We start from the raw sequence: 25,454 nt of genomic DNA on the forward strand, positions 1-25,454 counted from the left end.
AGGATATAGGAACAAGAAGAGAAGAGAGGACTCCAGGGGCCAGCCAACCAGCTACACAGCCAGCCACAGAGTAAGAAGTGAAGAAAGATATACAGAAATAGAAAAAGGTAAAAGCCCAGAGGCAAAAAAGTAGATGGCGTAATTTGATGGGGATGTCCTTCCATATACATGTTTCTCTTCTTGGTTGATGAATAAAACACTGTTTGGCCAATAGAGGCAGGAAGACAGGCAGGACTAGGAAACAAGAAGAATTCTGGAAAAGGTAGGCAAAGAGGCGCTGCGAGGGAATGCCATGTAGAGACCAACAAGAGAGGATGCGCCAGGCATTCTCTGGTAATATAAGACCATGTAGAAATACATAGATTAGTAGTTATGGGTTAATAATTAAGACAGAGCTAGTCAATAAGAGCCCTAGACATCGGCTAACGGTTTAGTAATTAATATAGGTCTCCATGTGTTTATTTGGGGCTGAAGTGGCAGTGGGACCTGGCGAGGCAAGAAAGTCCAGCAACAATTATTAAAGAAAAGCTGGCTAGAAACAAGCAAGGTAAGGCCAGGCTTTTATAAGTAGTAATAAGACTCTCTGTGATTTATCTGGGAGCTGTGTAATGGGCCTCCCAACAGAGTAGAAACTAAACAAACAGAACCAACAACACTGACCCTGAGTGATCCAGCAGTTACTCAATGGCACAATGACCGCAGAAGCTTGCTTCCCAAGCCCAGGGGACTACCACAGACAGACGGACCACATTCACACAGTGAAGAGCAAACACCAAAGGCAAAATGGTTCGCCCTGAGCTAATCAGAAACTAACAACAGAAAGACAGGGGGAGGGGCTGGAGAGATGCTTGACTGATAAAGTGTTAGTGATCCAGAGGGCCTGAGCCCAGTCTCCAGCACCCACACAAGAAGCTGGACATGGGTGGGCACAGCTATAATCCCAGTGCTCGGGAGGCAGAGACAACCTCCAGGTCTGAGGTTCCCAGCACCTACATCAGGCAGCTCACAACCGCCTCTAACTCCAGTTCCAGAGGATCTAATACCCTCTTCTGGTTCCCATTGGCGCTGTACACACACACACACACACACACACACACACAAAAAAAAAAAAAATTGGAAAAAGACAAAAATAAAAAACCAAGGAAGGAATGAGATCACATAACCCTAACTCATTATCACCCATGACCCAACACAAGCACCTACTGTGAAACAGATGTGCCATGCTACACATTTACTGTCTCTCTGGAAAACCTCTATAGAAGCCAGCATCAATTGCCTTTCAAAAACAATACTGTCATGAACACACAGGCAGATTTTTTCAAAGGCCTGCATGATAAGAACTGGAGCCCAGCCCACTTTCCAGTATGTTCCCAAACCATCCTTCAAGCCTGGCCCCAGTTCCCCGCAGCACCCAGGACCCAGTCTGGCTCCCCCCACAGGGCTGCCCATACACTCACCCTGAAGCATGCTACGGTAGGCGCCCTCAGTTACAGCATACACGTGCGGCGGCACCTCATGGCGCTTCTTGCCCCGGTACATTTCCACAATGGCCTCCGTATAGATGGGCAACTGCTTGTATGGGTTGATGACCACACAGAAAAGGCCAGAGTAGGTCTATGACGGACAAGAGAGGAGAGTGTGTCAGGTGGCTGCCCACAGCAGAGGGACAGAGCTGTAGTGGAGAACTGGGTAGGGTTGTACATGCCAAGAGGAAACCTGTACATGGCATAAGGTGTATCTACACCCTGACAATATAAAGTTAAATTTTGTAGTTAATGTTTTGCTTATTTTGTGTTACTAAGGGTCTTACTCTGTGGCCTTGGTTGGATTAACACTTACATGAATCCTCCTGCCTCTGCCGAGATTGTGAGTGTGTTACCATGCCTGACTCTTTCTCTCTCTCTCCCTCTGTGTGTGTGTGTATGTGTGTGTGTATGTGTGTGTATGTGTGTGTGTATGGCTGTGTGTATATGTGTGTGTGTGTATGTGTGTGTGTATGGCTGTGTGTATATGTGTGTGTGTGTGTGTGTGTGTGTGTGTATGTCTCTGTGTGTGTGTATGTCTCTGTGTGTATGTGTGTGTATGTGTGTATATGTGTGTGTATGTGTGTGTGTATGGCTGTGTGTATATGTGTATGTGTGTATGTGTGTGTATGTGTGTGTGTATATGTGTGTGTGTATGTATATGTGTGTGTATGTGTGTGTGTATGGCTGTGTGTATATGTGTATATGTGTATGTGTGTATGTGTGTGTATGTGTGTGTGTGAGAGAGAGTGGGGGGTGGGAGGGGGTGTTTTGCCTGCATGTATGTCTGTGTACCACATGAGTGCAGACCCATGGAGGTCAGAAGGGAACACTGGGTCTCCGGATGGAGAGATGGCTGTGAGCTGCCGTGCAGAAAGAAGCAGGAGAGTGAAGACGGGTCCTCTTCATGAGCAAGTGACAGGATTACAGGAGTGAGCCACTTTGCCTAACATGAATGTTACTTATTAGTTAAGCTAACACCATTGAACCTTCCCAGACTGAACCGAGGTATCCACAGGGGAAGATTCACCACAAGTGAGACTAATGATGGCAGCCCCAAGTCACAGGCCTCTGGCTTCTCTGAAGGACACATGGAAGGGACACATGTGACTGACCCTCTGTTAAAGCTTCAAGGCTACAAATGAAGCCGTGGAAGCAATAGTGTACATCTGTAACACTGCACTAGGGAAACTGAAGCAAGAGGTTTGCTATGAGTGCCGGGCCACCTGCGCTTCTGACTGAGATTCTATTGCATTCACAAGATCATCAGTAAACACTCACCACCCATGGATGTGGCTAGGTTGTCCAGAACTAGTTAGTCCCTTAGCTAATTCAGCCAGACAGCTAACTAGCCTAATTCACTGGAACAAGCCGGCTGAACGAGCCAGAGAGCTCGTCACTCAGGGTCACAGCTGCTTATTAGTTAGGCCAGTCAGCCAATTGCTGGCTCTCTAGTGGGTACTTGCTCTCCCCTCCTGCCTGGCTGTGGCAAGGTGTGGCCACCAGGCAGCCTGGTGCCACCTCTTCATAGAGGAGGCGGGCAGCTGGCCACAAGCAGAAGAACCGGTCAGCCTAGTATCTATCTATCTCCCAGGCTGCTCCCAGAGGTCTCAGGGTGGGGCGGCTGGACCACATTCCCTGGGAGGGTATCTCATGGCTGCTGGCGCCAGAGCCCACTCCCCATGCCAGCCCCTTGGGCCAGACACAGCTTGGGTAACACCCAGGATGGAAACTCGAGCTGGCTTGCAGGGCCAGGGAGAAATGGAAGGGGCCTCAGTTCCTAGAGGGTCCATGGAAGGGTCTGGAAGGGCTGCCTAGCCCAGAGGGCTCTAAAAGCAGGCCTGGTCCTCCTCACCCTCCACATCCACACATACAATTCAACAATATTCCCCTGTCTGGAAGAGGGTGATACCCTGTCTCATTGCAAAGGCCCAGGGATTAAGAGAGAATGAATTCAGCCAGCCAACGTGGCCCCACCTCCCTTTCCAAACAGTAGTCTGGGATGCTCAGGTTACAGACACACCTGGAGCCAAAGCTGCCTGGGCTCTATCTGTCTAGGGCTGGAAGCCAGAGGCTGAGGTTCCCAGCTGTGTTCACCTTCCAGGAAGGATGGACCCCCTTAAAGGCTCAGTGAACAGCCAGGTAGCACAGGCCTGCCATCATAACTACTCTGGAGACTGAGGCAGGAGGATCAGAATGCTACCATAGGCAACCTAGTGAGAATTTGTCTCAAAGCAAAAAGAGATCTAAAGATGTGGCTCAGTGGTAGAGCCCCTGCCTAGAATCCCCCAGGGAGGGGCTAGAGGTAAAGCTCACCATGAGCAAGGCTCTGAGTTTGATCCCCAATACTGTAGGAAAAAGGCCTAAAAGTTGAGCTCTGGATAATGGGACTTACAGCCTCTTCCTAGAAAGGCTCTAACAGTGACATACTGTCCTATGTCACATGGAGCAGAGTCCCTTACATAGTCATTGACTCTACCCTGTTTTCTCTACCTCTATAGTCCTACTGAAGGGATCGATCCCCTTGCCAAGTCAAGGCCCCTGGGACCTCACCTTTCACTGATCTTGCCACCAGTTACTCAGCAAACACAGATTATGCAACGGACATCAGACAGGAATGGAGCCTAAATCTTGGTGCTGCCAATTTCCTATTGGTTGTCCTGAGCAAGCAACCCCTCTAGGTATCACTGTCTCCATCAATGGAGACAAGGGTTGTTCTTCCCACCTGGCATGGCTGGGAGCCTATCACAAGTTCATGTGGTTTACTGGGCACTCAGCTCCTATCTGCAACACTGTGCCTGTTTGCTACCATCACCATTATCCACCTGTGTTAGGCCAAGCTGAGGGAAAAAGGAGAGGATGGTCCATACCTCACAGCCTGGTATGCATGGTTTGGGCGGGGAGGCAACAAGATTCCCTGGGAAAGGAACTCAGAACTGAGCCTAGCAGAGAAAGCTGTGTGTATCCACATTAATGGTTATTATCAGGGATGGCCGGGCTTCCACAGATTCCTCAGTGGCCGTGGGCCCTGGGCCCGAGTCACTTAACATTCTGGAATGTCAGTGACATCAACAGTTCCCAGCAAAGAAGCCAGCCAATAACTCAACAACAGCACTCAGAACAGTGCCCAGTACAGCATAAGTACTTGATAAATATTTACCAGTCATTATTCTCAGGGTTTTTTTTTTTTTTCATTATAGCTGAAACATTCTTTGTTAAACTCTATAATCCTGTTTGCTCTCTTTTAAATAGAGTTAATCACACCTTGACTGTCCATGAGACACACCCTGCAAGCTTATTTAAAAGAAGAAAAAAAAGTCTATGTGCATGTCACCCCCACCCCCACCCCATCATTCCATGTTGGCAGTAGTGGTGTAAGGCAGTGAGTAGGCATTCTAGAGACCTCCTCACATGATTCTAACATGAAGCCAGGATGTGGAACCACTTGTGGTACTGAACAGCTTTCTGTGTGCAATATCCTTACCTTAGGTGCTATGTAGACATCAAAAATGGATCACAGAGTTTAGCAGACAACCTTAATCAACCTGGATACCATCAATCCCATTACACTATTTTGTTTTATTCTGTTGTTTTGAGCCAGGATATCACTCAACAACCCAGCTGGCCTCAAAGTCAAGATCCTTCTGCCAGGAGGTGGTGAGATGGTTCAGCAAGCAAAGGTGCTTGATATAAATCCTGATGACCTGAGTTTGCACCCCAAGACTCTCTTCTTGTAGAAGAAGAGAACCAATCCAGCAAGTTGTGTTCTGACTCCACATATGCCCCACCCCCAAATAAATAAATGTAATCTTTTTTTTTAAAGATCCTCCTCTCTTCTCTCTTCTGGTTACATGGTGGGTTTTATTTTTGTTTCTTTCTCTTGTTCTCTTAGTAAAATGGGGTTAATAATGGCCGCTGCCTTGCTGAACAGAATTAAATGAACTACTGGGAGTCCTGGAGGCTCAGGATTCATTAATTTTCACTCTTTATTATTACAAAATGATACAGGGTGCCCCCCATACAGGACACCCAGCCCGGTGGAAGCAGGCTCCAGTCATCCGATAATGTACAAGTTGGGCCAGTCTTAGGGCTGCAAGCCTGTCATTCCAGCTACTCTGAAGGATGGGGCAGCAAGAGCCTAGGTTAAAGGCTAGCCTCGGTTACAAGGGAGACCCCACTTCAAGGCAAACAAAACAAAAAGTGGGCTGGGGGCGTGGCTCAGCAGTAGAAGCCCTGCCTAGAATCCCCCAGTGAGGTGCTGGGGGTGTGGCTCAGGGTTAGAGTACCTGTCTAACCTCCTATTCCATAAAAATAAAGCATTATAATTTTGGACTAGTTGGAGGATAGTCACAGGACATGGGCGAAAAATACTCTAGGCCACTCCCTGTCAATCCAGGTCGGGTTGATGACATCTGGCACCCCACCCGGGGAATGTCACTCACATAAATGAGCCCGGAGTAGTAGCGCTCTCGCAAGTTGTGCAGGACAGAGGCCTCATTGAGGCAGGTGAGCTCAGCCATGTCCTCTGCCTTGCTGAACTTGGGTGGGTTCATGCGCTGGATTTGGTCCCGGGGCAGCCGCAGGCGCCGTCCACTCTCCGCCAGCTCCACTTCCGCCTCCTCCTCCCCTTCGTCGCGTAGGGCTGCAGCCTCGAATCCATGCAGTTCTGAGGGGACCCACACCAGGCGTCGCGCTGTCCACTCCACCTGCGGCCCTCCAGGGCCACCCACATTTGGTGTTCGGGGTGTGAACAGGAATGGTTGGGCTGCCTCAGGCACAGGGCCTGCCCTGGCAGCCACTTTCCTCCCAGGCACGGACAGGGTCACTGCAGCCATGGTCTGTGGCAAGAGAGTGGACGCGTCAGTTGGGACTGGGATAATAAGACTGTCACCTGGTCCACCTTTACTTTTTAAAAAAATTAATTTGAGCTGAGTGTAAGGGTTAACGCCTTTAATCCCAGCACTAGGGAGGCAGAGACAAGCAGATCTCTGAGTTTGAGGCTAGCCTGGTCTACAAAGCAAGTTCCAGGACAGCCAGGGCTACACAGAGAAACCCCGTCTCAAAAAAAAGATAAAAAATAAATAAATCCATTTATTATGGGGCTGGAGAGACATTTCAGAAGTTGAAAGTGTGCATTGTTCTTTCGGAGGATCTGAGTTTGGTTTCCAGAACCTGTGTCAGGGGTTCACAACTGCCTGTGAAGTCAGAGGCTTCACATTCGCACCCCCCCACACACATAACTAAAGTAATATAAATACATCTTCTTGTAAAAGATTTGTTTTTATGTATATATGTGCGTGCTTGGTGAGTTTATGTGTACCACATGTATGCAAGTTCTCTCAGAGGCCAGAAGATGGCATAACTCCCTGGAGCTGGAGTGATGGGATGCAGATGCTGAGAACCAAAGAGCAGTTCTCTGCGAGAGCAGTCAGTGCTACAAAACACTGAGCCACCTGTGCATCCCCCTTCAAAACAAGAACAGGGTTTATATTTAAAGGGTGTTTTGCCGGCATGTATGTCTATACCACATACATGCAGCACCCATGGAGGCCAGAAGAGGGAGTTGGATACTCAGGAACTGTAGTTACAGACGATTCTGAACCGCCATGGGGGTGCTGCAAGTTGCACAGAGGTCCTCTGCAAGAGTGGCCAGCACTCTTAACTGCTGGGCCACCTTTCCAGGGCCCCTCCCCACAAATATGGTACCATAAAATTGTAAATACACACTTGCCTTACATTCTGTTTATATTGGATGGCACTGTTCTAATCTCAGGAGGCAGTTAAAAATAAACCGTCATAAACATGTAAATGGTTTAAATGGTGATAAATGACTGTCAGAGGTACAGAGCAGGAGAAAGGGTGACGCCGGTGCCCAGGCTGTGCTTTCATTTTAACTGGACTGACTGGAGAAGCCTTTCCTAATGTGTTACTGCAAGGACAACAAAGGTCACCACACTTTACACTCAGAGGGGGCCCAGGTAGGGCACAGATCTGATGTTTGTCACCAAGTTTCCTGGGCACCTCTGGTCCTGCCTGCCCCATAATTACAGGATGCTCACCAATCCCCATCCTCTCTGGCTGAATCCATTCAATCTTTCTTACATTTATTGGACATTCTCAGAGGCACAGGGGATCTGTCATGAGTCGCCGGGGGCCCGCCTGCCTTTGAGCAGGTCTTAGGGTGTGGACCCAGCTGAGTTTGGGATTTTTTTTTTTTTAACAGAGGCTTCCAGGAGGTAGCCAGGGTGTCTGGTCACCTTCCCACCCTCCCACGCCACTGACTAGGGAACACAGCAATTTCAGGGCTGTCCAATATCCCACAGAAAATGCCCCACACTGGTCTCTCCTGCAGGAAGCAGCCCCACGGTCCTATCACCTCGTCTCGCCATCCCCAATCAAAGCACACCTGATGATACCCACATCCCTGTCTTCCATTTCACCGCTGTGACCAGGCCACCCTCATGCCCAGCACACCCCTTGGGGACATCCATCCAAGCACTCAGCTTTCTCAAGTGGTGTCCTCCCATATCTTGTCCTCCCAAGCTTGCCCCAGGAGCCTCTCATATGCGAACTTCCTCTGTCCACACCCCCCCACCCACCCACCAGCACCAATAGCCTGGTTCCCAGTCACGTTGCCTGCAAATGGTGAGCCCCAAAGGGCCAAGGATCACCCAAGGCTCCAGTGTGGCAAAGATACACCCAGAGCCAAGCCCCGTCCCAGGGACTTCACCCCACCCCACCCACCTGCTTCCTCTCCAGCCTGGTGGCCTTTGACCAGGAAGGGTTTGGTGGCTTTGTATCTCCCCGCCCCATTACTCCCCCCAAGAGCTAGAAGAGCAGCCTCAGTCGCTTCTGACCCAATCTCCAGCCTCGTCTCCGCTGGACACAGGTGTTGTCTAGAGCCTTACTGCAGCCAGGGTTAGAAGTGGAGAGGACCTGGCCCCAATGGCTGCGCCCCAGCCACACACCCCTCCCTTAGGCAGCAGGAATGTGGTGCCAGGACTCATTAGTGTCACTTAGGCAGGTGAGAGCACCTGGGAGGGGCAGACAGAGCTGTGTGGAAAAGGAAAGCAGCCAGGGCTCCGCCCGACCCGGCAGGGGCTGAGACACTACCAAGCTTATGACCTCAGCCTATGGGTGAGACCCCAGCCTGTTCCAGCCTTCTCCCTCAGAGCCAGGGGTCCAGATCCCAGCCTCCTCCCCCAGGCTGAGGGGTTCTGACCTCACCTCTCCTCCCTCAGACCCGAGTCCTGACCACAGTCCTCCTCCTTCAAACCCAGGAATCCAGGCCCCAGCCTCCTCCCTCAGACCCAGGGGTCCTGACCCCAGCCTCCTCCCTCATACACAGGGGTCCTGACCCCAGCCTCCTCCCTCAGACTCAGTGGTCCAGTCCCCAGTCTCCTCTCTCAGGCCTAGGGGTCCTGACCCCAGCTCTCCTCCCTCAGACTCAGTGGTCCAGTCCCCAGTCTCCTCTCTCAGGCCTAGGGGTCTTGACCCCAGTCTCTTCCCTCAGACCCAGGGGTCCAGACCCCAGCCTCCTCCTTCAAACACAGGAGTACAGACCTCAGCCCTCCTCTCTCAGACACCGGGGTACAGTCTCAGCTTCCTCCTTCTGACTCGGGGTACCTGGCCCGTGTACCTTCGGAAGCCCAGATGGATCCTAACACCCTCTCCTCCTGGCCAAGCGCCCCGGTGGCCTGCCTCCTGTATCCTGTGGATCCCGAGGCTACCTGGGCGCCTGGTGGTGGAGAGATGGGGAGGCCTTGGAGTCCAGATCCTTCCCAGCACTCAGGTAAGGCCGGCTCGGCGGTCCAGCAAGGGGCGGGGCCTCTCGCGTCAGGAGGCAGGACCGGTCTCTGACATCACCGGACACCTGCCGGGCTGGGTGAAGGGGCGGAGCCTGGCACGGCAGCCCCAGAGGTAGAACCTGTTGCCAGGTGGCGGCTCTGGACAAAGGTGAAGGTCGGGCACAGAGTCGGTCTGCGGACGCCTAGGGTTCGAATCCCTCCCCAGACTTCTGGACCTGTGCTTTCCTCTCTAGGAATTGAGGCTCATGAAATCAATAAAAATCCTGTGGAAAAAGGGACCTAGATGGCTGCTTTATCATTTCTTATATCGCTCAACCAAAGTTTCCCCAACCCTGGAAGTGGGATACCCCAATCCTCAGGAAGGATGTCAAAATGCTATGTCAGTTTCGGGGGCTTGGGTCTTTTCAAGGTGAACTGAAGAGGAGACATAGGGTGGGCGTGTCTGCCATTAGCTTATGGTTTTCTCTTTAGAAGATGTTAAGAGTTCTGACTTAGAGAACAATTTATTTTTATTTATTTATTTTTTTCGGATACAGATTTATGCAGCATAGGCTGGCCTGGAACTCATCATGTAGCTGAGGCTGGTCTCGAACCACTGATTACTACTGTGGCATTATTAAAAGAGGGGGGCGCATGGCCAGGTACACCAGGTCCCTCCAATCCCCCACCACGGCCCACCTTTCCCTCCCTGTGAAATGGGAGCCACACAAATTACCTCAAATCTATTCTCTGCGGAAGAGGATTACCTCAAATCTATTCTCTGCGGAGGAGGATTTTAGTTGTAAAGTGCCCCAGTTTGGAGGAGCACCGCTGTCATCTCAGCACTTGAGAGGCTCAGGGAGGAAGGTTAGGAGTTGAGATCAACTTGGTCTACACAGTGAGTTCCAGACTAGCTAGACTACAGAGTGAAAACCTGTCTCAAAAAAAGAAATTAACTGAACCAAGTCAAAACAAAACAAACTGGACACCCAGACAAATACATCCTTCCCGGCCCCTGGCCCTGTCTGTCGCGACCCCTCCTCTCTCTGGCCTGCAGCTTTCGTCCCGGGAGCAGGGGACTGGAAACCATGACTCAGGTGTTCTATCACACACTGTCCAAACACTGCCTCAGTTCCTCTTCTGCAGGACAAACCGGGTGACGCCTTCAGAGAGGACCCCAGGCTTTCTGGCACGCGGTGAGAACCGGGGCTGGGTGACTGCACCCCACTCCCCTCCTCACCCCCGGGCTTGCTTGCACCCACTGTGAGTATCCCGCCCCGCGCTTCCCCATGACTCCCATCACAGTCCACAGGCTCCGGCCTCCCCTGGCCTGGCCGCCCTACCCCCCGGCCCCGGCCCCGTACGCACTGCGGGGGGCCCGGCACTCACCGGCACCCTGGGCGGTCTAGAGGCCTCGGCCGGGGCAGAAAGGGGGAGGGACCTACGCTGGACGGCCCCGCCCAAATCAGCGCTCCCTGCGGCCCGTTCCGACCCCGCCCCTGAGGCTCAGCGCTGCCCAATCAAAAAGAGCGGCCGGTGCGCCGTGCCAATCAGAAGTTGGCGAAGCGTGCCAGGCGTGGGAAAAGAACCTGGCCGAGGGTGCGCGGCCGTTGGCGGGGCTCGGGGCTGATGGCCAGCGGGAGGCACCAGTAAAGAGGCTTGGGGAGCGGCCGGGAGCCGCTGGTTGAAGGGGACCCGTTGAATGGGCCGCTTTGTACACAGGCATGAATGGATGCTTTTGTGCGCGCACGTACAGGGCAGCAGGAGGCCGGAATGTCTGGGTCCCTAGGGAGCCCGCGCGCGGACACGCACCAAGGAGATGGCGCTTTTGTAGAACGCATACTGTGAGCAGGCCCTATGCAGGCGGATGGCGACTGCATGGGTCAGAGTTGTCATTTATTGAGTGCCTGCTGTATGCTCACAGCTGTGTAAAGCGTTTCCACTACATAATGTCACTGAAGCTGCACCAGAGAGGGAAATCAGTGGTAAAGAGGGATGGAACACCAAACATGTGTGGCCAGAAAGAAGGAACAGAACATGAAAACTTCCTGAATCCTAGCTCTCAGTATGACTTGAGCCCACAGAACTTGAGCAAAAAGGCTGGAAGGAGTGGGGAAAACAAGAGAGGAGCTAAGATAACACCTGGTTTTGTCTGGGGTTGAAGCTCAGTTGGTAGACAGCATGCAAGACACCCTGGGCACAGTCCCCAGCATCACATAAACAAGGTGAAGTGATGCAGACCTGTAATTCCAGCACCCAGTCAGAATGACCATCAATTGTAGTACTAATAATAAGCCCCAGAGACAGATATTGGGGTTCAAGCTGAAGATCAGAAAAGCAAAGCAGCAAGCCACTGGAGAGCTCTTACCTTTACCAAGGCTGGGGCAATCCTGTCCTCAACGTGTCTAGAGACTAATTGCCCTGTGACTGAATGCTGAATCCCTCATGAGACCCTGAGCTCACATACCTCTCTAGTGCAGGCATTAAAAGTGTGAGCTCTGTTTCTCCTCTAGACTGATTCACTCTCCCGTAGCCCTGGGTGGCCTTGAACTCACAGAGATCCATCTGCCTCTGTCTCCTGAGTCCTGGGATTAAAGACGTGTGCCACCACCACCTTTCAGTTTCTATGGCTGTGGCTAGCTTTGCATTCTGATCTCCAGGCAAGCTTTATCAGATCACAAACAATATATCACCACAATCAAGAAAACAAACACCAGGCCAGCAAGATGATTTGTCAGGGGAAAAGTGCTTGCCACCAAGCCCCATAAGCTAAGTTCAACCCTCTGAGCCCACATCAGGATGCCAAAGCTGGAGAGGACCACTACCAGTAAGACCAGCTTGGTCTGCATAGTGAGTTCTGGGCCAGATAGGACTACACACTGAAACCATATCAGAAAAACAAATTAGGATGAGAGATGGCCACAAGGTAAAGGCACTTGCCACCAAGTCTGACTACTTGAGTTCCATCCCTGGGACACCTCTCTCTCTCTCTCTCTCTCTCTCTCTCTCTCTCTCTCTCTCTCTCTCTCTCTCTCTGACACCTCTATAATGTGCCATGGCAACGTTCACCCCATGCATGCACACACACATAGGAGGGGGGCACTGTGGGGACACTCAGTTGGGAAAGGTGCCTGCTGGCAACCCTGATGATCTGAGTTGGAGCCTCAGGATCCACAGTAAAAGGACAGGACTGACTCCTGGAAGTTGCCCTCTGCCCTGCTGTAGGTGTCCTGCACCAACACACCTCCCCACCGATAAATCTGTTTTTAAGACTAAAAGCAGCTGGAGAGAAGACTGTGTGCTTAAGAGCACATGGTGATCATCCCCATAATCAGAGTTCAATTCCAGCACCACATCAGGCAGCTCACAACTGCCTGTGACTCAGCTCCAAGACATGACAGCTGTGTGGAGGTGGATTGAGGCCAACCTGGTCCACAAAGTGAGTTCCAGGACAGCCAGGACTGTCAAATGGAGGAAACTTGTCTCAACCACCCCCCAAAAAAAATTAAAAAATAAATAATCCTAAAAACAAAAGGCAGGGGCTGGAGAGATAGCCTATCGGCTAAGAGCACTGGCTGTTATTGCAATGAATACAGGTTCTGTGGTAGCACCCACATGGATACACACAGTCATCTGTAACTCCAACTCCAGGGTATTCGATACCTTTTCCTGGTCTCTGCAGACACCAGGCACTTAGGTAGTGTACATGTATGCATGCAGCTGAACCATGCAAAATAATAAAGTAATTTTATAAGCAGACAAAACATCCACACAACTTTGTAAAATAACAAAGTGATGTGAAACAATGACTAAGCCCGAACTAGAACTACTATATCATCAGCTCTACCACCTACGGGACTCTGAGGCATCACACCACAGACACGCCTGCTCATCTGTGCTCACTGCTTCCCTAGTCACAAAGCCCAAGAAGCAGAAGCAGCCTCCATGCCCATCAACAGATGAATAGATAAAAGAACTCGGGACAGACACAATGAACCTTTATTCGGCTGTGAAGAGGAATCGTGTCCTCTGCAGTAGGATAGATGGGACTGGAAATCTGTATGCAAAACGAGCTCAGACAGCCTAGAATGGACACATACTGCATGCTTGATCTCAGAAGTAGACTCTAGATTAAACTATGTTATAAATAGCAGTCATATGTGATATGTTTCACTATATATGGCACAAAGAGTAGAAGGGGCTCAGGCATGGTGGCTCAGGCATGGTGGCTCACGCCTGCCATCCAGCACTTGTGAGGTGAAGGCAGGAGGACCTTTAGGTCAAGGCCAGCCTGGGCTACAAGGAAGTTATGGGTCAGCCTGGGCTATGTGAGATAGTGTCTCTAAAAAGAAAAGAATCTGAGCATCTTGGCAAACACCTTTAATCCCTGAACTGGGGAGGCAGAGGCAGGTGGATCTCTGAGTTCGAGGCCAGCCTGGTCTACAGAGTGAGTTCTAGGACAGCTAGAGCTAAATAGTGAGACCCTGCCTCAAACAATGAAAGAAAAGACAAGAAAAAAAGGAAAGAAGAGCTGAGAAGTTGGTGCAGTCAGTAAAGTGCTTGCCATGTGAACACAAGGAACTGAATTTTGGTATCCCTAGCACCCATGCCATAAGTCAGGTGTAGTGGTAACCCCAGTGCTGTGCAGGCGGACACAGGAGAATTCCCTGGGGCTCACTAATCAGCCAGGCAAGCCACATCAGCAAGCTCCAGGTTCAGCGAAAGACCCTGTCTCAAGAAATGAAGAGAAGGGAAGGTGACATGGTTCAGCAAGTAAAAGTGTTATTGCCCAGCCTGATGACCTGAATTCTATCCTGGGACCCACATGGTCTGTCTCTGTGAGGGGATGGAGGGGATCCAGGAAGGCAAGAAAAACCAAGAGAGACTCACAAGTTTGGATATGCAAAAGCACATTCCAAACATTCCTGATAAATATCATGGGTTAATACCCATCCCCTTTCAATTTTAATTTTAATTTTGAAACAAAAACATAAAAATAGATACATGAACTGATAGAGCCCCCCACACACACAGAACCTGAAGTTGGAAAGAGAGATGGGAAGTCAGGGATGGGCAGTTGCCCCATGTTATAGGAGACTTTTTTGAGTGAGCACAAAAATTGGGTGACCTTGGAGTCTACAGAACAAAGGGGGAGCTTGGGTACAGGGTCCCCAGGGCTGGCTTGTAATTCCACCTGTGTATTTTCTCTGTGGCAAAGGCTCAGATGATGCCAGCATTATTTTTGGTCACTGTTGTGTTGTTGGCTGTTGTTCTGGTCCGTGTGACTCTGGGCTGGAAGTAGCCCCAGGGCCAGAGAAAGTTGGCAGCTTCCTGTGATTCATGGACAAGTAGCAGGCTGTGCTCTGCAAAGAGAAATATTTACAGAGTGCCTACTGTGTGCTGGGTGTTGTTCCAGGTAGGGGCTGGCTAGATCTCCTGCACAAAGCTAGACAGCAGAAACTTCTCTGCTTTAACCAGGATCTGGCTAACACTGCCCAGCCCCCCATTTCAAACCTGAGGGGTATGGATGAGGTCATGTTCTAATAAAGCTTTATTAACACACACAGAGTGACTGGCCCTCAGGCTATAGGTTGGAAAGTCCAGTCTTGGACTCTCAGATGATGGCAGGGATAAAGATTTGTTAATCTGACTACCCAGGAGGCATCAAGACGCAGGTCACCCCAGTCACATCCTGTTCATCTCCCACTCAAGCTCCATACCTAGGGGCATATCTGATCACACTGAGAGGGCAAATAGGGTTTTCACTGGGGGCCACCAAGTGCTGTCCGGCCCCCTCATCTTCTCTGGAGTCACCTCTCATCCTCTCTTTACTGGCTGTTTGTTGTCAACTTGAGCCACGTGGGAAAAGGGAACTCCAGTAGTGTGATTGTATCTGTCACATAGGCCTATGGGGAATTTTCTTGATTAATGATTGCCTTGGGAGGACTCAGCTCACTGTGGGTGGTGCTACCACTGGGCGGGTGCTCCTGACTTGTACAAGAAATCATGATGAGCCAGGCATTCGAAGCAAACCAGTAAGCTGCACCCCCCATGACCTCTCCATCAGCTCCTGCCTCTAGGTTCCTGCCTTGAGTTCCTGCCCTGACTTCCTTTCATGATGGATTGTAACATGGAACTGTAAGCCAAACAAATCCTTTCTTCTTCCAGGTTGTTTTTGGTCAGTGTTTTATGACAGCACAACAGAAAGCAAACTACAACACATACTCTGCTCCAGCCAGTTTTCTCACACACCCCAAACCTCTGTCCTGTTCGGGCCTCTGAACCTGCCTTCTCCCCCCAGGATGTGCCCCTCTCCTTCCTTTTCCAGTGGAGACTTCCCTGAGTATCTGCTCGTTCCAGAGGACCTGGTACCCTTCGCCCTGATCTTATTTTTATGGTTCAACTGGTTCGGTTTAATGAGACAAAGTCTCATGTAGCATAGGTTGGCCTCAAACTTGCTTTATATGACTGAAATTCTGATCCTCCTGCCTCCATCTCCTAGGCGCTGGACTAACAGACTGGCTGGACACATGGGTGCTGAAGGATCTGGAATGAGTTTCTCACAGTCAAAAGGTGTGTGCTTTCCCCACTCAGCATCTCCCAGTACCACTTCCTTTTTTTTTTTAATTAAAACAGTTTTAGTCTGAGGTAGTGGTGTACACCTTTAGTCCCCAAAACTCAGGAGGAGTCCCCAAAACTCAGGAGGCAGAAGGATCAAAAGTTCCAAGCCAGCCTACGCTACAAAGTAGGATATAAAATCAAAAGTCAGACAAATAAAAAGGAAAACAAAGCCAAACCATCCTTGATCAATGAGGCAACCTATGCAGGCACTCTGTTAACCCAGCTATGCCTAGGTAAGATCAACACCATCCATCTCACTTCTCCAGTAAGATGGACCACTGATAGCATTTTGGTGTGGATTTGTTGTTGACTATCTTAGGCAGAGCAAGCTGGTTATAACCCTCCTTCACTGGGAGATCCTGAGTGCAGGCACTGTCTTAAATATTTTATATCCTGGAGCAGGCTCACAGGCGCTCTGGAGCTAGTGCATGAAGGCTCCTATAACACAGGAAGCAAGGATGCTGGTGAGGAAACATAAGGCACGAATCAACCTTCTTAGGTGGAGTGGCAGGGCTGGCATAGAAACCAGAGTTCTAAGACTCCTGTGGCTCTGCACTTAGAGGCGAGGACCCAGAGCAGATTAGTGGTGGTAGCCTATGTGAATACAAGCCCAGCTCCGGAACACTCCCCAGAGGGGCTAGATGAGCAGCTCTGGGGCTCATGCCTGGGTGCTATGGTTTCACTTTCCCCTCCAAAATCCAGGATGAAGCTTAGTGTTTTTAAAGATTTCTTTTTTTGTTTGTTTTTGGGTTTTTTTGTTTTGTTTTTCAAGACAGGGTTTCTCTGTGGCTTTGGAGGCTGTCCTGGAACCAGCTCTTGTAGACCAGGCTGGTCTCCAACTCACAAAGATCTACCTGCCTCTTCCTCCTGAGTGCTGGGATTAAAGGCATGAGCCACCAACACCAGGTTTAAAGATTTCTTTTTAATGAGTGTGGTGCTTTGCCTGCATGCATATCTGTTTACTACATATGTGCCCAGTGCCTGTGGAGGCCAGAAGATGCTGATAGATCTCCTGGGGCTGGAGTTAGAGATAGATGTAAGCCATGTAGGCGCTGGGAGTCACACTTGGATCCTCCGGAAGAGCAGACAGTGCTCTTAACCACTAGGGATTCTTTCTGGCCCCTTATTTAATTTTTGTTGCTTTTCCTTATTTATGTGTGTGCACACGTTTGCGGTAGTCAGAGGACGTCTCTAGCCATTCTGTTCTCTCCTTCCCACCCTACGGATCCCGGGCATCAAACTCAGTTTGTCAGACTTGCAGGCAAGCACCATTACTTGAGCCACCCTGCTGGCCCCTAGCTGAAATAGAAATAATCTTATTCATTGAGAATATTAGGAGGCACTCAAGAGCCACACTCACAGGTATAGGTTATCACCAGTACGTAGTCCGGTACCTGGAGAGCAGGGAATATCACTTGAGTACACTTGCTCTTGGAGGAATATGTACCGTCACAAGAGTGAGCTATTTCTAGAGGGACTAGGCTATTTATCTCAGGATCATACTGATCAAAGGAGTAGGCCGATTATCTTCTGAGGAGACTATGTGGATAATCTAGGCTAATAATTAGAGGAGCAGATAAATCATCTTGGGAGTGACGTAATTATCCTCTATAAAGACTACTTTTTTCAAGAGTTTGGAGTGGATTGTGTATCCAGACTGGACATCTTGGAGTCATCTCCTGAGAGCAGATTTAGTCCATGAGGGAGGTGACATACTATAACATAGCTCTTTCCCAGCATGCCTTGGCTCCTCTGTGGAGCACTGTGTACCATGGTGTGGGTAACGACATCACTGAAGCCAGTCAGTACCTTGATACTTGGCTTCCTGCCTTCTGGAACTACATGACAAAAACCTTTCTCTTTGATTCACCCAGTCTGTGATCATGTGTTATAGCAAAAGAAAAGGAACCGAGACTCTGGAATCTTAGAACTCAAGCCCTTCCTGTAACTCTTGCTGTTTGTTAAACACCTCAGTCCCTATGTCCATCCATCAACAAATGCCTTCCAGATGACCTTCACCATGGCCACACTTGGGCTTGCTTGTCATGAGCAGCAGCACGCATCCTGCAGCCCACCATCGCCTCCTGCAAGTGCCTTTGGCCACGCCTGTTCCTACACAGCAGCCAGAGCTGTCTTGTCGGAACCCAAGTCACGTCATACTCTGATTGCTCAGGGTCCTCCTGCTGCTTCTGTCATCCTCAGAGTCTCCAGTCAGATCACAGGGCCCAAACCCAGCAGTGGTGGCGCACGCCTTTGATCCCAGCACTCGGGAGGCAGAGGCAGGCGGATCTCTGTGAGTTTGAGGCCAGCCTGGTCTACAGAGCAAGTGCCAGGATAGGCTCCAAAGCTATACAGAGAAACCCTGTTTTGAAAAACAAACAAACAAAAAATAAAGCAAAAAAACAGATCACAGGGCCCTTCTGGATTTGGGTCCACTGTGCCACTCCAAGTTCACCTCTTCCATCTTCCCCACACTGTCTCTACCGTGAGCACACAGGCCTCCTTGTAGCTCCCCCTTGCACGCACCTTCCCTACTCAGGGGCTTTGCATAGGCTGTTCCTGTTACCTCAAATACATTCCCTCACCAGCCTCCCTGTGGTTCAGTCCTCACTTTACTGCCACATGATGCTTAGTTTATAATCACAAGCGAGAATCTCGTAAGATGAACGTCTCAGTTGAGGAATTGTCCAGATGAGGTTGGTCGGCAGGGGATTGCCTTGTTTGTTAACTAATGAAGGAAGACGTGCCCATTATGGGTGGCACTATTCCCTAGGCATGCATCCTTCCTGGACTGTCTGAGTGATGGAAACTAGGTGAGCAAGAAGAAGCAAGTAGCATGGATGTTTTTGCTTTTCATCAGGATGTTTTATTAGTTAAGAGCAGAGAGAAGCAGATGTGAACGCTCTCCAGCCCGCCCCCCCTTGCACATCCTTACACACACAGTGCCCATCTAGGCCAGAAGAAGGCACTGGATCACCTGGATCTATGGTTAAGGCAGTTGTGAGATGCCCAATGTGGGTGCTGGGAACTGAACTCGGGTCCACTGTAAGAGCAATGTGTGCTTTTAACCACTGAGCCATCTCTCCACTGCCTGAGTCTTGTTTTGTTTTGTGACAGGGGTCTCTGAACATGCAGTTTCCTGATTAGGCTAGTCTAGCTGGCCATGGAGCCCCCAAGATTTGGCTGTCTCTGCTCGCCAACACTAGTGCTCCCCAACATTGGGGCTACAGGCACAAACTGCCATGCCCAGCTTTTGATTTTTGGCAAGCATTGCAGAGACTAAAGCCATCTCCTCAACCCTCCTTAGGATTTTTGCTCATGGAAATAGGATATATGTATATGCATATAAAATTGTGGCTACTCCCTAGGAAATAGCATATTTGACACAAGGAATTCTAATTTGTCCTTCCTGTTTAGCAACATACCTTAAGAGACTTTTCACACTCACCTTCACCTCTTTCACACTTGCATAGTATTCCATGACCATTGTCCTTTTCCATCAGTGTCTCTCACCTGGGAGGAGCTGGGAGTGGCTTTTCCTCATTCCATTTTCTTGACAAACGGCAGTATGGTGAACACCCTACTTCCTATGTCCTTATACATAAAACGATCCTGAAGCTGGGTCAAAGAACACAGGCAGTTAAGATCTTAATAGGTGTTGTTTAACTGCTGCCTGCAATATTGTCTCATTCTAAGGAAGAAAAGAAAAATAACACTGTAAATTGAGCCAATCAGTATGGGGAGGTTCCCTCCCTTCCAGAGGTTCACCTGTCATTCTACATCCCTGGGACACACCATGGACTGTTAGAGGGACATACCATGGACTATTGGCCTTTGGGGCTGGCTGGCCCCTCCTCCACCCTTCTCTGTGGCGGAATGTTGCTAAGGTTTCAAAATTCACCATAAACAACAGGAGGCAACGAGAGCATGAACTATGCCCACGTTCCAGGACCTGCCAGTGCCACTTCCAAGCGCCAAAGGGGGGACTTTGGGACACTGCAGCAGCTTTCAAGCAGCTTTGTGGGTGAGGAGACAGCTTGGGTTCAGCTCTGTGGGGAACTGATATAATGAAATAGATGTCACATGTGAGGTCATCTGTCATCCCAGCACTCCAGAGGTGGAGGCAGGAAGACCAGGAGTTTGAAGCTAGCCTCGGTCTACACAATAAGTTTGAGATCATCTTGGACAGTCAGAGACCTTGTCTCGAAAAACATAAAAAAATAAGCTTTGCTCACCATGTTCTAGAAGCCATCCGTCATTAGTTGAACATGTGTCAAAGGATGTTGTCCTAGCTACTTGGGAAGGTGAAGCAGGAGCCTAAGTTTGATTCCTGCCTGGGCTACAGAGAGAGTTCAAGGGCAGGTAACTTAGTGAGTTCCTGTCTCAAAATGGAAAGTATAAAGAAGGCTTTGGGCCTGGTTCAGCAGTAGAGAACCTGCCTAGAATTCCCCAGTGAGGGGCTGGGGTGTGGCTCAGTACTAGGGTGCCTGGCTTTCATGTCAGAGGCTTTGGGTTCAATCTCCAATACTCTAAAATGAGTTAGTGAACAATAGAAAGTGTTGGAATTCCATGTAGTTCCCTGGAGACTTTTGTTTTAAAGATTTTATTTATTTATTATGTATACATTCTGCTTCCATAGTATATCTGCACATCAGAAGAGGCACCAGATCTCATTAGGGATGGTTGTGAGCCACCATGTGGTTGCTGGGAATTGAACTCAGGACCTCTGGAAGGGCAGTCGGTGCTTTTAACCTCTGAGCCATCTCTCCGGTCCCCCAGAGACTTCTTTTTTGTTTTTGTTTCTTCAAGACAGGGCTTCTCTGTGGCTTTGGAGCCTGTCCTGGAGCTAGCTCTTGTAGACCAGGCTGGTTTTGAACTCACAGAGATCTGCCTGCCTCTGTCTCCCAAGTTTTGGGATTAAAGGCGTGCTCCACCAACGCCTGGCTGCTGGAGACTTCTTGAAAACATACTGTCAAGTGCAAAATATATGAAACTGAGCAGAGTCTGTAGCTCTAGCCTAAGGATGGAGTGCAGATGGAGTGTGTGGATAAGGCAGGCGTATAATTACCAAATAACATGACAGCAGCTGCAGACACAGGGGCGGCTGTGCCAAGTCCCTCTCCGGTTCCAGCCCACCTGTAGGTCCTTCCCTGCCACTCCCAGTACTGTACCCATCTCCACTGTTACTCAGGAGCAGTAACAGTCTCAGAAAGGAATCCTGGGTACCCTCCTGGAACAATCCCTCCACCCCTTTCCCAGCAGGGTCTCATGTTAGTCTTTCCCTTAAACTCTCCATGTAGCCAACAATGACACTGAACTCCTGATCCTCATCCCTCCACCTTCCCAAGCACCAAAATGACTGCCATGCATGTCCATGCCATGGCTTCTGCAGTGCTGGGGAAGGAACCCAGGGCTTCTAGCATGCTCGGCAAGCCCCCTACCGACTGAGCCTGTGGCCCCAGTCTCTCATCAGGTTTCAGTGTAACATTTTCAGCCCTTACCTTCTCCTGTTCTCCTCTCCCACCCACTGACCCCTTCCCTGCCCCTTCCTCTAGTAATTCCCCCTCAGATTTCATGTTTGTTTGTTTTTTTAAATTTAGGTTCTGTGTATGATGAAAACCATATGCTGTTTGTCTTTCTTTTGTGTATGAGGCTTTGCCTGCTTGTATGTCTGTGCACTACACACATGTCTGCTACCCGCAGAAGCCAGAAGACGGAGTCAGATCCCCTGAAACTGGAATTACAGATGGTTGTGAGCCACAGTGTGGGAACCAAGCCTGAATCCTCTACAAGAGCAGTGAGTGTGCTCTAACCATCGCGCCATTTCCCCAGCCCTTGGTGGGGCTTTGGTTTGTTTGTTGTTTTGTTTTGTTTTGTGCATGTGGAAGTCAGAAGACAACTCTATGTAGTCTGTTCTCTCCTTCCGTCTTTATGTGGATCCTGGGGATCAAATCAAAGCCTGTACTGCAAGCATTTTTACCCATTGAGCCATCTTGGTGGCCCTTAAATTTAAATGAATTAAAATGAAATGAAATGAAAGATTCCAGCCAGGCATAGTGGCACATACTTTCAGTCCCAGTAAACTTAGGCAGAAGGATCTCTATGAGTTCAAGGTCAGTCTGATCCATATGATGGTGAGTTCCAGGCCAGCCAGGGGAGGGTATTGATTGATGATTCCCAGTCCACCAATGAGGCTTGTGGCCACCATGTTGGCAGAATGGATGGCCTTCATTTTTGTCCTTAAGGAATGTTCTACAAATCTTGGGGCAGGGTATTGGAAGTGGGGTGGGGGCACAGACCTGTCCCTTGAGAAGACAGAGATGAATTATTACGGGAAACCACAACCTTCCCACTAATGGAGTGGGGCAAGGACCAAGGAGAGAATGAAATTAACTAGCAAGGGTGGAGATGGCTGCCTGCCCAGTAATGAGTGTTTACTGAACCAAGCACCTGCCTGTCCCAACCCGAAAGCCCCTCTTCTCCAGACCACAGAGGCATTAACCCTTTGAGTTCTGAGCCCAGGCCCCAGCCATCTCCCAGACAATCTCTCTGATATGAACCTGCCCATTCCTCTCCAGCACCGGTGTCAGCCTGGCAGGTAGTGGACTGGCCGCAAGGGCACGATGGGTTCTGCTTGCTTTCTGCCCAGCCTAGCAAACAGCTATACCTGCTGCTGTCTTCCCCTCTCTGCTCCTCACAGCTTCAATTCAAGAGTCTCCTTCCTGGGTTTCAGCCTCCATATCTTCCCTTCTGCCCTGCCTCCATTACCAAGTCTTTCTATAGCCACGATTGATCCTGCCTTCTGAATACAGCTCCCCAGTACCCAGCACTACCCTGGCCCTTCCTCCTGGTGTCGGGAATATGCTCATCTCTAAATAAGCAGTTTCCTTTGCCAGGCTTCCTCTTCTCTCCAACTTTCAGCGACCTTCCCCTTCCTCTAAGAAGCCCAAAGTGACTCTTCTGAACCTCTGCACTGAGCCCTGGGTCACACACCAGCCTCTCTCTGCAACTAGTTCTCAACACCTGCCAATCTTCCTTAGGAAAGCGTGATCTCCCAAAAGATCTCATGGTGTAGGTCTGGCTGACCTGAAACTCTCTATGTAGACCACCTGTCTCTGCCTCCTGAGTGCTGGGATTGAAGGTGTTCGCCACCACCCCTGACCAGGGGAAATTCTCAGTTGTTGGAACCACCACATCGTGGACAGGGTCTGGCATGAAGTAAGTACTTAGTCACATGTGGCAGGAAAGTTAATGACAACGTAGAAAGAACCAACTGTTCATCACAACTGGGATTTGAACTCACATCCTTCTAATGACTATGCTAAGTCTGAGAACCAGAAACCAAAGTACACTCAAGATAGATGTTTGAGGGCTGGGGGCATAGCTCAGTTGGTAGCTTGCTTGCCTGCCATGCAGAAGGCTCCGGGGTTTCATCCCCAGCACCGTATGAATAGGGCGTGGTGATGTATACCAGTCACCCAGCACTTGGGAAAGAGAAGCAGAAGAGTCAGGAGTTAAGGTCATTCTGGACTACATGAGACCTTTTCTAAAAATAAGTGGAAGTTTGAGGAGCTGCAGAGATGGCTCAGTGGTTTAGAACTTCTTATTCTTGCATAGGACCCAGGTTCAGTTCCCAGCACCCACATGGTGACTCCCGATCATCTGTAACCGCCCAAAGTCCCAGGAGATCTGATGCCCTCTTCTGGCCTCAGCAGACACCAGGCATGAACATGGTGCATAGACATACATGCAGGAAAAACACTCACACAGATGAAATAAAAAACAAGTTTCTTATAAAGCGATGGAATTTGGAAGCTCTAGCCTATGCTGCTACCTTTCGTCACAATCTGGCACCTTCAAGCCCATTAAAAGCCATCCCCTCCCACGTTTGCAGTTTTTCAACTCAGGACTGTCATTATTCCATGAACATTGGTCATTAACCCCTTGTTACCAAGGGATATCCCGCAGACCAGAGGATCCCACAGACCAATGTGCTTGTTATATGTGTGCTGAGGAAAAAACAGTTAATTATTTGCACCAAATGAGCTGTGAATGAAAACCTGTAGCTGCAGAAGAGAAGCTGGGTAGTCGGTTCTGTTTGCAAGCGACTGAGCTGTCATCATCAGAAACAGGACCTGCTGGGGTCGGCAGCCTCCCGTTGCCACCCACCAATGACACAGAAGCACTTAGAGCTTTTATAAAGTTTAAAAATGCTTCCCATGTTTTTATTTACTGGATGGGGCACATGTCACACCTCACATGAGGAGGTCAGAGGACAACTTGAGGGGGTCTGGTCTGTCCTTCCACCATATGAGTCTAGGGAATCTAATGCAATCATCCTTGATGGCAAGCTCCTTTACCCTCTGAGCCGTCTCTGTGGGCAGCGACATCATTTCTGTGGTTAGCAGGAATGCTGGGAAGGATCTTGTGCAGTCTCAAGTCAGTGGATACTGCTGCTCAATATGTAACCTAGGCTGGCCTTGAACTTGAATTCATTCTCCTGCCTCAGCTTAGCAAGTGCTGGGATTAAAGGCCTGCATCACCAAACCTGGCCAAAACCAACTATATTCTTCCTTTGAGATAGGATCTCACTCTGTAGCCCAGGCTTGCCTGAAGATCACTATGTAGCCCAGATTGGCCTAGAGATCCACAGCAACCCTCTGCCTCAGTTTCTTTGTTCCTGGATAAAATCAATGTTTTATGTATGGATATCCCCTAAGAACCCTCACTAGAGTACACCATCTGGGACATTGTTCAGAGTGATACCCTGGTTCCAGGCACAAAGTGAAAATCTCTGTTTTGAAATAACATCTGTCTCCTTTGAGCTGCTCCAGCATCTTGGTTCTCAGTTAGAAGATCACAGTTGGCCTATCAGTGGTGATACACATCTTTAATCCTTGGGAGGCAGAGGCAAGCAGGTCCCTGAGTTCGAGGCCAACCTGGACTACAGAGCAAGTTCCAGGACAGCCAGGGCTACACAGAGGAACCCTGTCTCTGTGTTGAGAACCCTGGTCAGGAATACTGACCCTGTCTTGCCCTCTGAGCCACTATGGCCCAATGCCCTGACTCCACAACAGCAGCCAGGAGCCTCTCACCCCACCTCTGTCTCTCTTCCCCAGTGCTGAGATGATGGGCATGCAGACCACCCCTGGTCTTGGAGCTATTTAAGTAATTTTTGCCTATTAATTTCTAAAGTCTCGCCATGTAGCCCTGGTTGACCTAGAACTTGATATATAGACCAGGCTAACCTCAAACCCACACCCCTGCCCTGAACTCCTAAATGCTGTAATTACAGGTGTAACTGCCACGCCCTGCCAGTAATTTTCAACTCTCATGTTCCTCCATGCACTCCAGGCAATGTCTGCAGACAGCGGAGTTACAGGCTTGACCCTGGCTTCCTTCATTTAACAAAACTGGTCAGGGTTCGTTTATTCTACCCATGTGGAAGCTTGAAGGGGGCAGGATGTGTTTCAGTGGGCAGGACATTTGTCTGGCGTGCACAGGGAGGGCCATGGGTTCCAGT

At 49.7% G+C, this 25,454-nt stretch overlaps 1 protein-coding gene across 1 annotated transcript in view; it reads right to left on the reverse strand.

Annotated features, from left to right (window-relative positions):
* Myh14 (myosin heavy chain 14) overlaps positions 1 to 6,358 on the reverse strand; it is a 56,039-nt gene extending 49,681 nt beyond the window's left edge. Inside the window, exons 1-2 of the mRNA XM_035447108.1 lie at positions 5,966 to 6,358; positions 1,458 to 1,614 (exon numbers count right to left, since the gene is read on the reverse strand). Coding sequence (XP_035302999.1) covers positions 1,458 to 1,614; positions 5,966 to 6,358 — 550 coding nt within the window. The remainder of the gene's footprint in view (positions 1 to 1,457; positions 1,615 to 5,965) is intronic.
* Positions 6,359 to 25,454: the final 19,096 nt, after the last annotated feature.

The sequence above is a fragment of the Cricetulus griseus genome, chromosome 6, assembly GCF_003668045.3.
Source record: "Cricetulus griseus strain 17A/GY chromosome 6, alternate assembly CriGri-PICRH-1.0, whole genome shotgun sequence".
Classification (NCBI taxonomy): domain Eukaryota; kingdom Metazoa; phylum Chordata; class Mammalia; order Rodentia; family Cricetidae; genus Cricetulus; species Cricetulus griseus.